Source organism: Oncorhynchus clarkii, chromosome 5, assembly GCF_045791955.1.
Source record: "Oncorhynchus clarkii lewisi isolate Uvic-CL-2024 chromosome 5, UVic_Ocla_1.0, whole genome shotgun sequence".
Taxonomy (NCBI): Eukaryota; Metazoa; Chordata; class Actinopteri; order Salmoniformes; family Salmonidae; genus Oncorhynchus; species Oncorhynchus clarkii.
Window position 1 is genome coordinate 93,452,520 of NC_092151.1, and position 19,765 is coordinate 93,472,284.

General features: G+C 45.4%; 1 protein-coding gene across 1 annotated transcript in view; it reads left to right on the top strand.

Annotated features, from left to right (window-relative positions):
* Nucleotides 1-19,765, top strand: part of LOC139410290 (sushi, nidogen and EGF-like domain-containing protein 1) — a 107,104-nt gene that overhangs the window by 72,418 nt on the left and 14,921 nt on the right. Inside the window, exons 13-19 of the mRNA XM_071155778.1 lie at nucleotides 7,854-7,973; nucleotides 8,439-8,555; nucleotides 9,409-9,552; nucleotides 11,713-11,886; nucleotides 16,205-16,227; nucleotides 16,435-16,519; nucleotides 17,029-17,142. Coding sequence (XP_071011879.1) covers nucleotides 7,854-7,973; nucleotides 8,439-8,555; nucleotides 9,409-9,552; nucleotides 11,713-11,886; nucleotides 16,205-16,227; nucleotides 16,435-16,519; nucleotides 17,029-17,142 — 777 coding nt within the window. The remainder of the gene's footprint in view (nucleotides 1-7,853; nucleotides 7,974-8,438; nucleotides 8,556-9,408; nucleotides 9,553-11,712; nucleotides 11,887-16,204; nucleotides 16,228-16,434; nucleotides 16,520-17,028; nucleotides 17,143-19,765) is intronic.

The following is a 19,765-nucleotide window of genomic DNA, read 5'->3' on the forward strand; positions in this document are numbered from 1 at the left end:
TTCTTCTTCTTCTTCTTCTTCTTCTTCTTCTTCCTCTATTACTTCTTCTTCTTCCTCTACTTCTTCTTCTTCTTCTTCCTCTACTTCTTCTTCTTCCTCTATTACTTCTTCTTCTTCCTCTACTTCTTCTTCTTCCTCTACTTCTTCTTCTTCCTCCATTACTACTTCTTCTTCTTCTTCCTATATTACTACTTCTTCTTCTTCTTCCTCTATTACTTCTTCTTCCTCTACTTCTTCTTCTTCCTCTACTTCTTCTTCTTCCTCTATTACTACTTCTTCTTCTTCTTCCTCTATTACTACTTCTTCTTCTTCTTCCTCTATTACTTCCTCTTCCTCTACTTCTTCTTCTTCCTCTATTACTACTTCTTCTTCTTCTTCCTCTATTACTTCTTCTTCTTCTTCCTCTACTTCTTCTTCTTCTTCCTCTACTTCTTCTTCTTCCTCTATTACTACTTCTTCTTCTTCTTCCTCTTCTACTTCTTCTTCCTCTACTTCTTCTTCTTCCTCTACTTCTTCTTCTTCCTCTATTACTACTTCTTCTTCTTCTTCCTCTATTACTACTTCTTCTTCTTCTTCCTCTATTACTACTTCTTCTTCTTCTTCCTCTATTACTTCTTCTTCTTCTTCCTCTACTTCTTCTTCTTCTTCCTCTACTTCTTCTTCTTCCTCTATTACTACTTCTTCTTCTTCTTCCTCTATTACTACTTCTTCTTCTTCTTCCTCTATTACTTCTTCTTCCTCTACTTCTTCTTCTTCCTCTACTTCTTCTTCTTCCTCTATTACTACTTCTTCTTCTTCTTCCTCTATTACTACTTCTTATTCTTCTTCCTCTATTACTTCTTCTTCCTCTACTTCTTCTTCTTCCTCTATTACTACTTCTTCTTCTTCTTCCTCTATTACTTCTTCTTCTTCTTCCTCTACTTCTTCTTCTTCTTCCTCTACTTCTTCTTCTTCCTCTATTACTACTTCTTCTTCTTCTTCCTCTTCTACTTCTTCTTCTTCCTCTACTTCTTCTTCTTCCTCTACTTCTTCTTCTTCTTCTTCTTCTTCTTCTTCTTCCTCTATTACTTCTTCTTCTTCCTCTACTTCTTCTTCTTCTTCTTCCTCTACTTCTTCTTCTTCCTCTATTACTTCTTCTTCTTCCTCTACTTCTTCTTCTTCCTCTACTTCTTCTTCTTCCTCCATTACTACTTCTTCTTCTTCTTCCTATATTACTACTTCTTCTTCTTCTTCCTCTATTACTTCTTCTTCCTCTACTTCTTCTTCTTCCTCTACTTCTTCTTCTTCCTCTATTACTACTTCTTCTTCTTCTTCCTCTATTACTACTTCTTCTTCTTCTTCCTCTATTACTTCCTCTTCCTCTACTTCTTCTTCTTCCTCTATTACTACTTCTTCTTCTTCTTCCTCTATTACTTCTTCTTCTTCTTCCTCTACTTCTTCTTCTTCTTCCTCTACTTCTTCTTCTTCCTCTATTACTACTTCTTCTTCTTCTTCCTCTTCTACTTCTTCTTCCTCTACTTCTTCTTCTTCCTCTACTTCTTCTTCTTCCTCTATTACTACTTCTTCTTCTTCTTCCTCTATTACTACTTCTTCTTCTTCTTCCTCTATTACTACTTCTTCTTCTTCTTCCTCTATTACTTCTTCTTCTTCTTCCTCTACTTCTTCTTCTTCTTCCTCTACTTCTTCTTCTTCCTCTATTACTACTTCTTCTTCTTCTTCCTCTATTACTACTTCTTCTTCTTCTTCCTCTATTACTTCTTCTTCCTCTACTTCTTCTTCTTCCTCTACTTCTTCTTCTTCCTCTATTACTACTTCTTCTTCTTCTTCCTCTATTACTACTTCTTATTCTTCTTCCTCTATTACTTCTTCTTCCTCTACTTCTTCTTCTTCCTCTATTACTACTTCTTCTTCTTCTTCCTCTATTACTTCTTCTTCTTCTTCCTCTACTTCTTCTTCTTCTTCCTCTACTTCTTCTTCTTCCTCTATTACTACTTCTTCTTCTTCTTCCTCTTCTACTTCTTCTTCTTCCTCTACTTCTTCTTCTTCCTCTACTTCTTCTTCTTCCCTTACATCTTCTTCTTCTTCTGCTTTTTCTTCTGCACAAATTCAAGGATTGGTCCCTTTGACTCTGCATTGTGTGTTGCTGTATACGAGAGCCTGGTTACCATAGTGATAAACACTTGTGTCTTTTGTGTCGAGGCGGTGGCACGACGTGTGTGTGTGAGAGTCACATTCCCTGTTGGGGAGACAGAAATTTAAATAGGATTTATTTTGGTGTTGACTAAGTGGGACTGTGGTAACATGAGTGATGGGTTAGTTCTACATGGAGTTGCCGATGCAGCCGTAGAGGAGACTCAACTCTGTAAAACAGGGAAAAAAGCAGTTCAGATTGAACTATATAACATTTTTAAATTACCTGAGGAAGAAGCAGATGAGGTTGTCGAGGACGCAGCCTATGTACTGGTGATTAAAGAGAAACCCCCCAAGCCACCTGTGGACAACAGTGGAGTTGGATAACTCAAGTGGCTAGAATAAACACCCACAAGGGGCTGTTTCAGTACACACATCTTCCGTTTGGAGCCTCCTCTGCCTGTGCTATCTTTTAAAGAACATAATCTGTTAGCAGGCACACTGCTGTATACCTGGGTTATATCCTTATCACCTGGTGTCACTGAGGAAGACCATCTAAAAAACCTTGAAACAGTGCTATCAAGACTGGGTGTGCGCAGGGCTTTGTTTTCCTGAAGTACAGAACTTGGGGCACAAATTCACAGCCAATGGGCTTCAACCCCTGTACAATCAAAGAGGCCTCAGAACCCAAAGATGTGAGTGAGCTTACGGGCCTACCTTGCGATGTTAAACTATTGTGGCTTCTTTCGTTTTTCTCTCCCTGACGTGGCCTCTGTCCTGGACCCACTGCATCTCCTCCTGTGGAAGCGGCACAATCCCCCAGAAACAGCCTTCCAGAAATCCAAGGACTTGCTGTCGTCTTCGGCACTGCTGCTTGTGCATTACGACCCAAAGCGCCAACTCATCATCACAAGTGATGGCTCTCCATACGGGATCGCAGAAGATGGAGTACATCGCAGAGAGGCTAGTCAGCATCACGTCTTGCTTGTTGTCACCCTGAAGAAAGCTGAAGAAAGCTGAAGAAAATACGTCTCCGGGAGCCTGCAAAGACGGGCCCTCATCAAAGCTCTGTACAGACTGGGCCCTTCCATTGCTAACGCTGATGGTCTCAGCAGGCTGCCACTCGCAGACATGTCCAAAGACCCCAAAAGTCCCCCTGAACTGGTGTGCTTTATTGAAACAGCACCGAAGAGCTTCAATAGACCATCGGAAACTGAAGATAATGGACTGTTAGAGACCCTCTTTTCTCCAAAGTCAGCCGCTTCATCAAGGAGAGACGGCCGGCCCACTGTCCTACGAAAGAGTTGCAGCCATATTTTAAAAGGAGAAACAAACTCTTGGTGGAGGACGGCATCCTGCTTTGGGAGCTTCAACTATTGGTGCCACTTTTACTGAAGGAACTCTTCCACCCAGGTGTATTCAGAATGAAAGCTACAACAAGAGCGCACATGTGGTGGCCATGATTGGACAAAGTGGTGGAAGAGCATGTCCAATAATGTGCTACTAGGAAATGCTCCAGCACAAGCTCCCATCAGCCCTTGTGAGTGGCCTGGAAAACCCTGGACTCGCATTCACATTGACTAGGCAGGGCCTTTCCTTTGGAAGATGTTCTTGTTGGCTGTGGATGTTCACTCCAAATGGCTTGAAGTTTTCCCAGTCTGCACTGCTAAATCAGCAACAACAACTGAGAATCTCAGGGAAGTGCTCAGTACTCATGGTCGTCCCCGTATCAGACAATACAGCCATCTTTATGAGTGCGGAGTACAAGGTCTTTCTGGCAACCTTTCAGTTCCACCACCCACACATGCGATGACATCACCTGGTTTCAATGATGTTTCTAGAGACAATATCTATCTTATCATCACTCAATACCTAGGTTTACCTTCACTGTATTCACATCCTACCATACCTTTGTCTGTACATTATACCTTGAAGCTATTTTATCGCCCCCAGAAACCTCCTTTTGCTCTCTGTTCTCATAGCTTTTAGCCGTATCCTTATCCTACTCCTCCTCTGTTCCTCTGGGGATGTAGAGGTGAATCCAGGCCCTGCAGTGCCTAGCTCTACTCCTATTCCCCAGGCGCTCTCTTTTGATGACTTCTGTAACCGCAATAGCATGTTATGCATGTTAATGCATGTTAATATTAGAAGCCTCCTCCCTAAGTTTGTTTTATTCGCTGCTTTAGCACACTCTGCCAACCTGAATGTTCTGGCCGTGTTTGAATCCTGGCTTAGGAAGACTACCAAAGATTCTGAAATCTTCATCCCTAACTACAACATTTTCAGACAAGATAGAACGGCCAAAGGGGGAAGTGTTGCAATCTACTGCAGAGATCTGTCATATTATGCAGGTCTGTACCCAAACAATTTCTACTTTTAAAAATCCACCTCTCTAAAAATAAGTCTCTCACCGTTGCCGCCTGCTATAGACCACCCTCTGCCCCCAGCTGTGCTCTGGACACCATATTTGAACTGATTTCCCCCCATCTATCTTCAGAGCTCGTGCTGCTAGGTGACCTAAACTGGAACATGCTTAACACCCCAGCCATCCTACAATCTAAGCTTGATGCCCTCAATCTGACACAAATGATCAATGAACCTACCAGGTACCACCCCAAAGCCATAAATACGGGCACCCTCATAGATATAATCCTAACCAACTTGCCCTCTAAATACACCTCTGCTGTTTTCAACCAAGATCTCAGCGATCACTGCCTCATTGCCTGCATCCGTAATGGGTCAGCGTTCAAACGACCTCCACTCATCACTATCAAACGCTCCCTGAAAAACTTCAGCGAGCAGGCCTTTCTAATCGACCTGGCCGGGGTATCCTGGAAGGATATTGACCTCATCCCGTCAGTAGAGGATGCCTGGTTATTTTTTTTAAATGCCTTCCTCACCATCTTAAATAAGCATGCCCCATTCAAGAAATTTAGAACCAGGAACAGATATAGCCCTTGGTTCTCTCCAGACCTGACTGCCCTTAACCAACACAAAAACATCCTATGGCGTTCTGCATTAGCATCGAACAGCCCTCGTGATATGCAACTTTTCAGGGAAGCTAGAAACCAATATACACAGGCAGTTAGAAAAGCCAAGGCTAGCTTTTTCAAGCAGAAATTTGCTTCCTGCAACACAAACTCAAAAAAGTTTTTGGGACACTGTAAAGTCCAAGGAGAATAAGAACACCTCCTCCCAGCTGCCCACTGCACTGAGGATGGGAAACACTCTCACCACCGATAAATCCACTATAATTGAGAATTTCAATAAGCATTTTTCTACAGCTGGCCATGCTTTCCACCTGGCTACGCCTACCCCGGTCAACAGCACTGCACCCCACACAGCAACTCGCCCAAGCCTTCCCCATTTCTCCTTCTCCCAAATCCAGTTAGCTGATGTTCTGAAAGAGCTGTAAAATCTGGACCCTTACAAATCAGCCGGGCTAGACAATCTGGACCCTTTCTTTCTAAAAATTATCTGCCGAAATTGTTGCAACCCCTATTACTAGCCTGTTCAACCTATCTTTCGTGTCGTCTGAGATTCCCAAAGATTGGAAAGCAGCTGCAGTCATCCCCCTCTTCAAAGGGGGGGGACACTCTTGACCCAAACTGCTACCTACCCTGCCTTTCTAAGGTCTTCGAAAGCCAAGTCAACAAACAGATTACCGACCATTTCGTACCCAACATACTTTCTCCGCTATGCAATCTGGTTTCAGAGCTGGTCATGGGTGCACCTCAGCCACGCTCAAGGTCCTAAGCTATATCTTAACCGCTATCGATAAGAAACAATACTGTGCAGCCGTATTCATTGATCTGGCTAAGGCTTTCGACTTTGTCAATCACCACATCCTCATCGGCAGACTCGATAGCCATGGTTTCTCAAATAATTGCCTCACCTGGTTCACCAACTACTTCTCTGATAGAGTTCAGTGTGTCAAATCGGAGGGCCTGTTGTCCGGGCCTCTGGCAGTCTCTATGGGGGTGCCTCAGGGTTCAATTCTTGGACCGACTCTCTTCTCTGTATACATCAATGATGCTGCTCTTGCTGCTGGTGAGTCTCTGATAAACCTCTACGCAGGCGAAGCTATTCTGTATACTTCTGGCCCTTCTTTGAACACTGTGTTAACAACCCTCCAGGCAAGCTTAAATGCCATACAACTCTCCTTCCGTGGCCTCCAATTGCTCTTAAATACAAGTAAAACTAAATGCATGCTCTTCAACCGATCGCTGCCTGCACCTGCTCGCCCGTCCAACATTACTAATCTGGACGGTTCTGACTTAGAATATATGGACAACTACAAATACCTAGGTGTCTGATTAGACTGTAAACTCTCCTTCCAGACTCACATCAAACATCTCCAATCCAAAGTTAATTCTAGAATTGGCTTCCTATTTCGCAACAAAGCATCCTTCACTCATGCTGCCAAACATACCCTTGTAAAACTGACCATCCTACCGATCCTCGACTTCGGCGATGTCATTTACAACATAGCCTCCAATACCCTACTCAATAACTTGGATGCAGTCTATCACAGTGCCATCCGTTTTGTCACCAAAGCTCCATATACTACCCACCACTGCGACCTGTATGTTCTCGTTGGCTGGCCCTCGCTTCATCCTCGTCGCAAAACCCACTGGCTCCAGGTCATCTACAAGACCCTGCTAGGTAAAGTCCCCCCTTATCTCAGCTCGCTGGTCACCATAGCATCTCCCACCTGTAGCACACGCTCCAGCAGGTACAGTATATCTCTCTAGTCATCCCCAAAGCAATTATTTCTTTGGCCGCCTCTCCTTCCAGTTCTCTGCTGAAAATGACTGGAACGAACTACAAAATCTCTGAAACTGGAAACACTTATCCCCCTCACTAGCTTTAAGCACCTGTCAGAGCAGCTCACCTGTACATAGCCCATCTATAATTTAGCCCAAACAACTACCTCTCCCCCTACTGTATTTATTTATTTATTTTGATCCTTTGCACCCCATTATTTCTCTCTCTACTTTGCACATTCTTCCACAGCAAATCCACCATTCCAGTGTTTTACTTGCTATATTGTATTTACTTCGCCACCGTGGCCTTTTTTTTGCCTTTACCTCCCTTATCTCACCTCATTTGCTCACATCGTATATAGACTTATTTTTCTACTGTATTATTGACTGTATGTTTGTTTTACTCCATGTGTAACTCTGTGTTGTTGTATGTGTCGAACTGCTTTGCTTTATCTTGGCCAGGTCGCAATTGTAAATGAGAACTTGTTCTCAACTTGCCTACCTGGTTAAATAAAGGTGAAATAAATAAAAAAACAATGGTATTTGTCATATCTCCTCCGCCCCCCTACCACCTCCACCCGAACGGCTTGGTGGAGGAGGCAGTTCAGACAATAAAAAAGAGCCACAGGAGGCACATTGAAAAACAGAGTTATTAGTTAAAAATCCCTTCACTTGGGTTATCCTCCTTCAGTTGATGTTTCTTTTAGAGTTGCCGATGCGTCCGTAGTGTGTGTGTGTGTGTGTGTTTGCGTGCGTGCGCGTGCGTGAGCGCGTTTGCGTGTGCGTGCGTGTGTGTGTGTGTGTGTGTGTGTGTATGTGTGTGCGTGTGCGTGTGCGTGTGTGTATGTGTGTGTGTGTGCGTGTGCGTGTGCGTGTGCGTGTGCGTGTGTGTGTGTGTGTGTGTGTGTGTGAGAGAGAGAGATGGAACGCAGTCAAGTCGGTGCGTGTGTTTTCCAGTACAGCCTCGATCGGTCTGTGATTCGTCCCCGTGTCTGAACGGAGGTCAGTGCTATGAGAGAGATGGAGGCTACACCTGCGAGTGCAAGCAAGGATACAGAGGGAAACACTGTGAGAAAGGTAGTATGCCATTATCATTCACCTAATAAGACATAGGAAACAATTAGCCCGGGTTGAAGAACTCATTATTCTTCATTATAAACTGGGTGGTTCGAGCCCTGAATGCTGATTGGCTGACAGCCTTGGTACTGTATATCAGACTGTATACCACAGGTATGACAAAACATGTATTTTTACTGCTCTAATGACTTTGGTAACCAGTTTATAACAGCAAGAGAGGCACCTCGGGGGTTTGTGGTATATGGCCAATATACCACGGGCTGTATCCAGGCACTCGGCGTTGTATCGTGCATAAGAACATCCCTTAGCCGTGGTATATTGGCCACATAACACACCTCCTCGGGCCTTATTGCTTCGTTAAACAAGGTTCATAACAAGCCCTTTGTGTGCTGTGAATATGGTTTCTACTGCAATGATTTCCCTCACACCGATTGATTGATGTTAATGTGTTTTCTCCTCCCCCAGTCAGACTCAATACCTGTGCCTCTGGCCCGTGTCGTAACGGAGGCTCCTGTAAAGAGGAGGCAGGGAGCTTCCTCTGTGTCTGTCCATACAGGTTCACTGGTAAACACTGTGAAGTGGGTGAGTTCTATGTCTCCCTCTCTCTCTGTCCATCAATATCGATCTCACTCTCTCGCTCTCTCTCTCTCACTCTCTCTCACTCTCTCTCACTCTCTCACTCTCACTCTCTCTCTCTCTCTCTCTCTCTCTCTCTCTCTCTCTCTCTCTCTCTCTCTCTCTCTCTCTCTCTCTCTCTCTCTCTCTCTCTCACTCTCTCTCACTCTCTCTAACTCTATCTCTCTCCCTCTCTCTCTCACTCTCCCTCTCCCTCTCTCTCTCTCTCTCACTCTCTATCTCTCTCTCTCTCTCACTCTCTCTCTCTCTCACACACACACACACACACACGTTATGGTTAATGTAAAATGTGTTCGTATTCCTGTTTTTAGTTGGCCCGTCATAAAACATGATCTTTGGGTTTCCTTTCTTCTAACTGTGTCCCACATCCCATGTACAGTATGAAACAGTCATCCCCTATACAGTATGAATCAGTCATCCCCTGTACAGTATGAAACAGTCATCCCCTGTACAGTATGAATCAGTCATCACCTGTACAGTATGAATCAGTCATCCCCTGTACAGTATGAATCCCCTGTACAGTATAAATCAGTCATCCCCTATACAGTATGAATCAGTCATCCCCTGTACAGTATGAATCAGTCATCCCCTGTACAGTATGAATCAGTCATCCCCTATACAGTATGAATCAGTCATCCCCTGTACAGTATGAATCAGTCATCCCCTGCACAGTATGAATCAGTCATCACCTGTACAGTATGAATGACACACACACATATCCTGAATTCATGCTAATGGTGTCTGTCTGTCTGTCTGTCTGTCTGTTTGTTTGTCCGTCCGTCCGTCCGTCCGTCCCCAGGGAGGCCAGACCCCTGCTCCTCCAGCCCCTGTCTGAACGGAGGAACATGTTTCCACTACATTGGGAAGTACAAGTGTGAATGTTCCGGATCCTTCAGCGGGAGACACTGTGACATCAGCAGGGGATCAGCACACTCCACAGCAGGTAGGTAGATAGGTAGGTAGATAGGTCGGTCGGTCGGTCGGTAGGTAGATAGGTCGGTCGGTCGGTCGGTCGGACGGACAGACGTTAGAGCAGTCTATTTTGTGGGTTCACTTTGCCCTAAAACATGGCTGTAGAGACTATGGGGTCAAGAGGTGATAATCCCTCACTCCCTCAGCTGATAGTTAAACAGCTGCCTATCATAATACGACAATCTCAGCGATGACAAAGACACATAGACTACGTACACTACCATTCAAAAGTTTGGGGTCACTTAGAAATGTCCTTGTTTTTAAAGAAAATCACTTTTTTTTGTCCTTTAAAATAACATGAAATTGATCAGAAATGTGGTGTAGACATTGTTAATGTTGTAAATCATTATTGTAGCTGGAAACGGCTGACATTTAATGGAATATCTACAGATGCTCATTATCAGCAACCATCACCCCTGTGTTCCAATGGCACATTGTGTTAGCAAAAAAGGCTAATTGAAAAGGCTAATTGATCGTTAGAAAACCCTTTTGCAATTATGTTAGCACAGCTGAAAACTGTTGCGTTGATTAAAGAAGCAATAAAACTGGCCTTCTTTAGACTAGTTGAGTATCTGGAGCATCAGCATTTGTGGGTTCGATTACAGGCTCAGAATGGCCAGAAACAAACACCTTTCTTCTGAAACTCATCAGTCTATTCTTGTTCTGAGAAATTAAGGCTATTCCATGCGAGAAATTGTACAACACTGTGTACAACTCCCTTTACAGAACAGCGCAAACTGGCTCTAACCAGAATAGAAAGAGGAGTGGGAGGCCCCGGTGCACAACTGAGCAAGAGGACAAGTACATTAGAGTGTCTAGTTTGAGAAACAGACGCATCACAAGTCCTCAACTGGCAGATTCATTAAATAGTACCCGCAAAACACCAGTCTCAACGTCAACAGTGAAGAGGCGACTTTCAACTGTAACTGTGTCGTTGCTGTCGTTGCTGTACCTGGGTCGTTGTTGTAACTGTGTTGTTGCTGTACCTGTGTCGTTGCTGTAACTGTGTCATTGCTGTAACTGTGTCGTTGTTGTACCTGTGTCGTTGCTGTAACTGTGTCGTTGCTGTAACTGTGCCGTTGCTGTAACTGTGTCGTTGCTGTAACTGTGTCGTTGTTGTAACTGTGTTGTTACTGTAACTGTGTCGTTGTTGTAACTGTGTTGTTGCTGTAACTGTGCTGTAACAGTGTCGTTGCTGTACCTGTGCTGTAACTGTGTCGTTGCAGTAACTGTGTCGTTGCTGTAACAGTGTCGTTGCTGTAACTGTGTTGTTGCTGTAACTGTGTCGTTGTTGTAACTGTGTTGTTGCTGTAACTGTGTCGTTGTTGTAACTGTGCTGTAACAGTGCCGTTGCTGTAACTGTGCTGTAACAGCGTCGTTGCTGTAACTGTGCTGTAACAGTGTCGTTGCTGTACCTGTGCTGTAACAGTGTCGTTGTTGTAACTGTGTCGTTGCTGTAACTGTGCTGTAACAGTGTCGTTGCTGTAACTGTGCTGTAACAGTGCCGTTGCTGTAACTGTGCTGTAACAGTGTCGTTGCTGTACCTGTGTCGTTGCTGTAACTGTGCTGTAACAGTGTCGTTGCTGTACCTGTGCTGTAACAGTGTCGTTGTTGTAACTGTGTCGTTGCTGTAACTGTGTCGTTGCTGTAACTGTGCTGTTACTGTGTTGTTGCTGTAACTGTGTCATTGTTGTAACTGTGTCGTTGCTGTAACTATGTTGTTGTTGTAACTGTGCTGTAACTGTGTCGTTGCTGTACCTGTGTCGTTGCTGTAACTGTGCTGTACCTGTGTCGTTGCTGTAACTGTGTTGTTGTTGCAACTGTGTCGTTGCTGTAACTGTGTCGTTGTTGTAACTGTGTTGTTGCTGTAACTGTGGCGTTGCTGTAACTGTGCTGTACCTGTGTCGTTGCTGTAACTGTGTCGTTGTTGTAACTGTGTTGTTGCTGTAACTGTGCTGTAACTGTGTTGTTGCTGTAACTGTGTTGTTGCTGTAACTGTGCTGTACCTGTGTCGTTGCTGTAACTGTGTCGTTGTTGTAACTGTGTTGTTGCTGTAACTGTGCTGTAACTGTGTCGTTGCTGTAACTGTGTCGTTGCTGTAACTGTGTCGGTGCGTTTCTATGTCTTCCAGACCTGGACTGTGGTCCCCCCCTGCAGGTGAAGCATGCAGAGCTCCAGTTCTCCTCTACGTCGCCAGGCTCCATGGCGCTGTACGTGTGCCACCCAGGATACACCCCCATGCCCAGGGCCACCCAGAGCATCTGTGGGGGGCAGGGGGCCTGGAGCCAACCCCCTGTCTGCCAGGGTCTGTATGCAGTAACACACCACATGGCACGTCTGTCTGTCTGTCTGTCTGTCATGAATACTACTAACATAGTGGTCTGTCTGTCTGTCTGTCTGTCTGTCTGTCTGTCTGTCTGTCTGTCTGTCTGTCTGTGGTCTTCTGGGTTCTTCATTAGTCTTTACTGTAACTATTCGGGGGTTTCAGCCTCCACAGTGTCTCAGTGGTTTAAGGCTCTGCATCGCAGTGCTAGCTGTGCCACTAGAGATCCTGGTTTGAGTCCAGGCTCTGGCGCAGCCGGCCGCGACCGGGAGACCCATGGGGCGGCGCACATTTTGTCCAAAGTCGTGTGGACAATTGGTCCAAAGCCACTCCTGTGGCTGGCCGGGCGCAGTGCATGCTGACATGTTGCCAGGTGTACTGTGTTTCCTCCGACACATTGGTGCGGCTGGCTTCCGGGTTAAGTGGGAATTGTGTCAAGAAGCAGTGCGGCTTTGTTGGGTTGTGTTTGGGAGGACGCACGGCTCTCGACTTTCGCCTCTCTCGAGTCCGTACGGGAGTTGTAGCATTGAGACAAGACTGTAACTACCAATTGGGGAGAAAATGGGGTAAAAATATATATATATATATTTTTTTTATATATTCGGGTGCTTATAAACAGTTACTTGGTGAGCGGAAAGGCAGATATTGCATTGGCAGAGGAAGACAGTTTGAATTATGACAGTTTCGCTGTCAATCATATTTTAGAGGGAAATCTAAGCTGCGCCCCAAATACATCCTATTCCCTATGTAGTGCACTACTTTATATACATAGATGGCGCCGACAGAAATGGCAGCTCTGCTTCTAGCTCCTAAGACATGACAGCCATGGCAGCTCTGCTTCTAGCTCCTAAGACATGACAGCCATGGCAGCTCTGCTTCTAGCTCCTAAGACATGACAGCCATGGCAGCTCTGCTTCTAGCTCCTAAGACATGACAGCCATGGCAGCTCAGCTTCTAGCTCCTAAGACATGACAGACATGGCAGCTCTGCTTCTAGCTCCTAAGACATGACAGCCATGGCAGCTCTGCTTCTAGCTCCTAAGACATGACAGCCATGGCAGCTCTGCTTCTAGCTCCTAAGACATGACAGGCATGGCAGCTCAGCTTCTAGCTCCTAAGACATGACAGACATGGCAGCTCAGCTTCTAGCTCCTAAGCAACTTTGTGGTATTTCGTTTTTTTGTGTGTTATTTCTTACATTATTAGCCCAGAACGTTTTTTGTGTTATTACATGCATCCGGAAATAACTTTTGGATATCAGAGCGACGGTAACTCACCAGCATTACAACCAGGAATACGACTTTCCTGAATTGTATCCTTTGTTCGTACCCCCAAGGGCATTTGAACTTATCCTAGAGGCTGCTCCAAGACGCTGCCAGTGGAGAAGAGGTATTCAGAGTGGACTTATAGTCCAACTCAGGAGGCAGGCACAACATCCATCGCTCCTGAGTATATTACTTGCAAATGTTCAGTCTCTGGATAATAAAGTAGACGAGCTCAGGCCGAGGATCTCCTTCCAGAGAGACATCAGGGACTGTAACATACTCTGTTTCATGGAATCATGGCTCTTTCCGGATATACTGTCCCTGTCCATACAGCCAGTTGGGTTCTCAGTACATTGCGCAGACAGGAATAAAGACCTCTCCGGGAAGAAGAAGGGCGGAGGTGTATGTCTCATGATTAACTACTCATGGTGTGATTGTGATAACGTACAGAAACTCAAGTTTTTTTATTCACCCGAACTAGAATACCTCACAATCAAATGCCGACCGTATTACCTCCCGAGAGAATTCTCTTCTGTTATAGTCACAGTCGTGTATATTCCCTCTCAAGCCGATACCACGACGGCCCTCAAGGAACTACACTGGACTTTGTGCAAACTGGAATGTGGATGAATACAAACAGTGTAGTTATTCTCTCCGTAAGGCAAGAAAACAGGCAAAACGTCAGTACAGAGACAAAGTGGAGTCGCAATTCAATGGCACCATGAGACGTATGTGGCAGGGTCTACAGACAATCACTGATTACAAAGGGAAAGCCAGCCACGTCGCGGACACCAACGTCTTGCTCCCAGACAAGCTAAACACCTTCTTTGCCGGTTTTGAGGATACCACAGTGCCACCAACGCAGCAAGCTCCCAAGAACTGTGGGCTCTCGTTCTCCGTGGCTAACGTGAGTAAGACATTTAAGTATGTTAACCCTCACAAGGCTGTTGGCCAAGCCGCGTCCTCAGGGAATGCGCAGACCAGCTGGCTGGAGTGTTTACGGACATATTCAATCTCTCCCTATCCCAGTCTGCTGTCCCCACTTGCTTCAAGATGTCCACCATTGATCCTGTACCCAAGAAAGCAAAGGTAACTGAACAAAATGACTATCGCCCCGTAGCACTCACCTCTGTCATCATCGTGCTTTGAGAGGCTAGTTAAGGATCATATCACCTCTACCTTACATGACACCCTAATCCCACTTCAGTTTGCTTATCGCTCCAATAGAGCCACAGATGATACAATTGCCATCGCACTGCACACTGCCCTATCCCGTCGGCGTACACATCACTGACAATCTGAAATGGTCCACCCACACAAACAGTGTGGTGAAGAAGGAGCAACAGCGCCTCTAAGACCCTCACAAACTTTTACAGATGCACCATCGAGAGGATCCTGTTGGGCTGTATCACTTCCTGGTACGGCAACTGCACCGCCCTCAACTGCAAGGCTCTCCCCAGGGTGGTACGCATCCCTGGGGGCACACTACCTGCCCTCCTGGATACCAACAGCACCCGATGTCACAGGAAGGCCAAAAATATCATCCAGAAGGCGAGGTCAGTACAGGTGCCTCAAAGCTGGGACCGAGAGACTGAAAAACAGCTTCTATCTCAAGGCCATCAGACTGTTAAATAGCCATCACTAGCCGGCTACCACCCAGTTATGCAACCCTGCACCTTAGAGGCTGCTGCCCTATATACATAGACCTCGAATCACTGGTCACTCTAATAATGGAACACCATTCACTTTAATAATGTTTACATACTGCTTTACTCATCTCATATATATATACTGTATTCTATTCACCTGTATTCGAGTCAATGCCACTCCAACATTGCTCGTCCTAATATTTATATATTTCTTAATTCCATTCTTTTACTTTTTTGATTTAGTAAAGTCCAATGGTCAAAAGTAGTGCACTAAATAAGGAATAGGGCTCTGGTCTAAAGTAGTGCACTATATAGGGAATAGGGCTCTGGTCTAAAGTAGTGCACTATATAGGGCATAGGATTCCATAGGGCTCTGGTTTAAAGTAGTGCACTATATAGGGCATAGGATTCCATAGGGCTCTGGTTTAAAGTAGTGCACTATATAGGGCATAGGATTCCATAGGGCTCTGGTTTAAAGTAGTGCACTATATAGGGCATAGGATTCCATAGGGCTCTGGTCTAAAGTAGTGCACTATATAGAGCATAGGATTCCATAGGGCTCTGGTCTAAAGTAGTGCACTATATAGGGCATAGGATTCCATAGGGCTCTGGTCTAAAGTAGTGCACTATATAGGGCATAGGATTCCATAGGGCTCTGGTCTAAAGTAGTGCACTATATAGGGCATAGGATTCCATAGGGCTCTGGTCTAAAGTAGTGCACTATATAGGGCATAGGATTCCATAGGGCTCTGGTCTAAAGTAGTGCACTATATAGGGCATAGGATTCCATAGGGCTCTGGTCTAAAGTAGTGCACTATAGAGGGAGTAGGATTCCATAGGGCTCTGGTCTAAAGTAGTGCACTATATAGGGAGTAGGGTTCCATAGGGCTCTGGTCTAAAGTAGTGCACTATATAGGGAGTAGGGTTCCATAGGGCTCGCTCTGGTCAAAAGTAGTGCACTATATAGGGAGTAGGGTTCCATAGGGCTCGCTCTGGTCAAAAGTAGTGCACTAAATAGGGAGTAGGGTTCCATAGGGCTCTGGTCAAAAGTAGTGCACTAAATAGGGAGTAGGGTTCCATAGGGCTCTGGTAAAAAGTAGTGCACTAAATAGGGAGTAGGGTTCCATAGGGCTCTGGTCTAAAGTAGTGCACTATATAGGGAGTAGGGTTCCATAGGGCTCTGGTCTAAAGTAGTGCACTATATAGGGAGTAGGGTTCCATAGGGCTCTGGTCTAAAGTAGTGCACTATATAGGGAGTAGGGTTCCATAGGGCTCTGGTCTAAAGTAGTGCACTACGTAGGGAATAGGGTTCCATTTGAGACTCATTTCTTAATCTCACACGGGCCTGTTTGGTTTAGCGTTCTCAAATGTTTGTTTGTTTGTGTAGAGATCAGCGCGTGTTTACTTTACGTTACTGACTTCATTGTCCCCATGAGGAAATGTTGTTGCAGTGTCACGTACACATTTAAAGTGGCGTTTAAATACAGAACAAAATGGACAGTACAACTTTCATAACAGTTACATACTATGTATTCCTCTACAATCGCTATGTTATGACCTCTGATAGACGTTGCAGAGGCCACTTTAATTATGTAATCATTATTAAGTTTGTCCCAGCCCTGTCTGAACGGAGGAACATGTAGGAACAGGATGGCAGCCTACCTGTGTGAGTGTAGTTTCAGTAGAAACCGCTGTCAGACAAGTAGATTTCACCTCTATACTACTTCTGTACCTACAGGTTTCACCTGTATACTACTTCTATACCTACAGGTTTCACCTGTATACTACTTCTGTACCTACAGGTTTACAGCAGGTAGACTACATCTCTCAAAGCTGATAGTCAGCATTAAACGTGCCCTGCCTGCCTGCCTGCCTGCCTGCCTGCCTGCCTGCCTGCCTGCCTGCCTGCCTGCCTTGCCTGCCTGCCTTGCCAGCCAGCCAGCCAGCCAGACAGACAGACAGACAGACAGACAGACAGACAGACAGACAGATAGATTACATTACATTACATTACATTACATTACTGACTATGGGGGTAATCCAAAAGTGATGTTACTGTTATTTTTGGACAGGTTAACCAGCAGCTGTAACCGATTACATTTAGACAGTAACCTACCCAACCCTGTGTGTGTGTCTGTGCATGCTTGCGTAGGTGTGCATACGTGTGTATGTTCATAAGTGTGTGTGTGTGTGTGCGTGTTTTCCTCTCAGATATGGATGAGTGTCTGTCGGGGCCCTGTAAACACGGAGGAACATGTGAGGACCAGCCGGGTTCCTACTACTGCCACTGCCAACACGGCTTCAGAGGAGAAGACTGTGAGATAGGTACAACATTCACTCTGTCTAAGGGCCATATGTATCATGTATCCCTCCAGCTGTATTCCAGTTGTATCCCTCCAGTTGTATACCTCCAGCTGTATTCCAGTTGTATCCCTCCAGCTGTATTCCAGTTGTATCCCTCCAGCTGTATTCCAGTTGTATCCCTCCAGTTGTATCCCTCCAGCTGTATTCCAGTTGTATCCCTCCAGCTGTATTCCAGTTGTATCCCTCCAGCTGTATTCCAGCTGTATCCCTCCAGCTGTATTCCAGTTGTATCCCTCCAGTTGTATCCCTCCAGCTGTATTCCAGTTGTATCCCTCCAGTTGTATCCCTCCAGTTGTATCCCTCCAGCTGTATTCCAGTTGTATCCCTACAGCTGTATTCCAGTTGTATCCCTCCAGCTGTATTCCAGTTGTATCCTTCCAGTTGTATCCCTCCAGTTGTATCCCTCCAGCTGTATTCCAGTTGTATCCCTCCAGTTGTATCCCTCCAGTTGTATCCCTCCAGCTGTATTCCAGTTGTATCCCTCCAGCTGTATTCCTGTTGTATCCCTCCAGCTGCATTCAAGTTGTATCCCTCCAGTTGTATCCCTCCAGCTGTATTCCAGTTGTATCCCTCCAGCTGTATTCCAGCTGTATCCCTCCAGCTGTATCCCTCCAGTTGTATCCCTCCAGTTGTATCCCTCCAGCTGTATTCCAGCTGTAACCCTCCAGTTGTATCCCTCCAGTTGTTTCCCTCCAGCTGTATTCCAGTTGTATCCCTCCAGTTGTATCGCTCCAGCTGTATTCATGTTGTATCCCTCCAGCTCTATTCCAGTTGTATCCCTCCAGCTCTATTCCAGTTGTATCCCTCCAGTTGTATTTCAGTTGTATCCCTCCAGTTGTATTACAGTTGTATCCCTCCAGTTGTATTCCAGTTGTATCCCTCCAGCTCTATTCCAGTTGTATCCCTCCAGTTGTATCCCTCCAGCTCTATTCCAGTTGTATCCCTCCAGTTGTATCCCTCCAGCTCTATTCCAGTTGTATCCCTCCAGCTCTATTCCAGTTGTATCCCTCCAGTTGTATCCCTCCAGTTGTATTTCAGTTGTATCCCTCCAGTTGTATTCCAGTTGTATCCCTCCAGCTGTATTCCAGTTGTATCCCAACCAGCTGTATTCCTGTTTTATCCCTCCAGCTGTTTTCCAGTTGTATCCCTCCAGTTGTATTCCAGTTGTATCCCTCCAGCTGTATTCCAGTTGTATCCCTCCAGTTGTATTCCAGTTGTATCCCTCCAGTTGTATTCCAGTTGTATCCCTCCAGCTGTTTCCCTCCAGCTGTATTCCTGTTGTATCCCTCCAGTTGTATTCCAGTTGTATCCCTCAAGCTGTATTCCCTCCAGTTGTAGCCCTCCAGTTGTAGCCCTCCAGTTGTAGCCCTCCAGCTGTATCCCTCCAGCTGTATTCCAGTTGTATCCCTCCAGTTGTATTCCAGTTGTATCCCTCCAGCTGTATTCCTGTTGTATCCCTCCAGTTGTATTCCAGTTGTATCCATCCAGTTGTATTCCAGTTGTATCCCTCCAGTTGTATCCCTCCAGCTGTATTCCTGTTGTATCCCTCCAGTTGTATTCCAGTTGTATCCCTCCAGTTGTATTCCAGTTGAATCCCTCCAGTTGTATCCCTTCAGCTGTATTCCAGTTTTATCCCTCCAGCTGTTTTCCTGTTGTATCCCTCCAGTTGTATTCCTGTTGTATCCCTCCAGCTGCATTCAAGTTGTATCCCTCCAGTTGTATCCCTCCAGCTGTATTCCAGTTGTATCCCTCCAGCTGTATTCCAGCTGTATCCCTCCAGCTGTATCCCTCCAGTTGTATCCCTCCAGTTGTATCCCTCCAGCTGTATTCCAGCTGTAACCCTCCAGTTGTATCCCTCCAGTTGTTTCCCTCCAGCTGTATTCCAGTTGTATCCCTCCAGTTGTATCGCTCCAGCTGTATTCATGTTGTATCCCTCCAGCTCTATTCCAGTTGTATCCCTCCAGCTCTATTCCAGTTGTATCCCTCCAGTTGTATTTCAGTTGTATCCCTCCAGTTGTATTACAGTTGTATCCCTCCAGTTGTATTCCAGTTGTATCCCTCCAGCTCTATTCCAGTTGTATCCCTCCAGTTGTATCCCTCCAGCTCTATTCCAGTTGTATCCCTCCAGTTGTATCCCTCCAGCTCTATTCCAGTTGTATCCCTCCAGCTCTATTCCAGTTGTATCCCTCCAGTTGTATCCCTCCAGTTGTATTTCAGTTGTATCCCTCCAGTTGTATTCCAGTTGTATCCCTCCAGCTGTATTCCAGTTGTATCCCAACCAGCTGTATTCCTGTTTTATCCCTCCAGCTGTTTTCCAGTTGTATCCCTCCAGTTGTATTCCAGTTGTATCCCTCCAGCTGTATTCCAGTTGTATCCCTCCAGTTGTATTCCAGTTGTATCCCTCCAGTTGTATTCCAGTTGTATCCCTCCAGCTGTTTCCCTCCAGCTGTATTCCTGTTGTATCCCTCCAGTTGTATTCCAGTTGTATCCCTCAAGCTGTATTCCCTCCAGTTGTAGCCCTCCAGTTGTAGCCCTCCAGTTGTAGCCCTCCAGCTGTATCCCTCCAGCTGTATTCCAGTTGTAT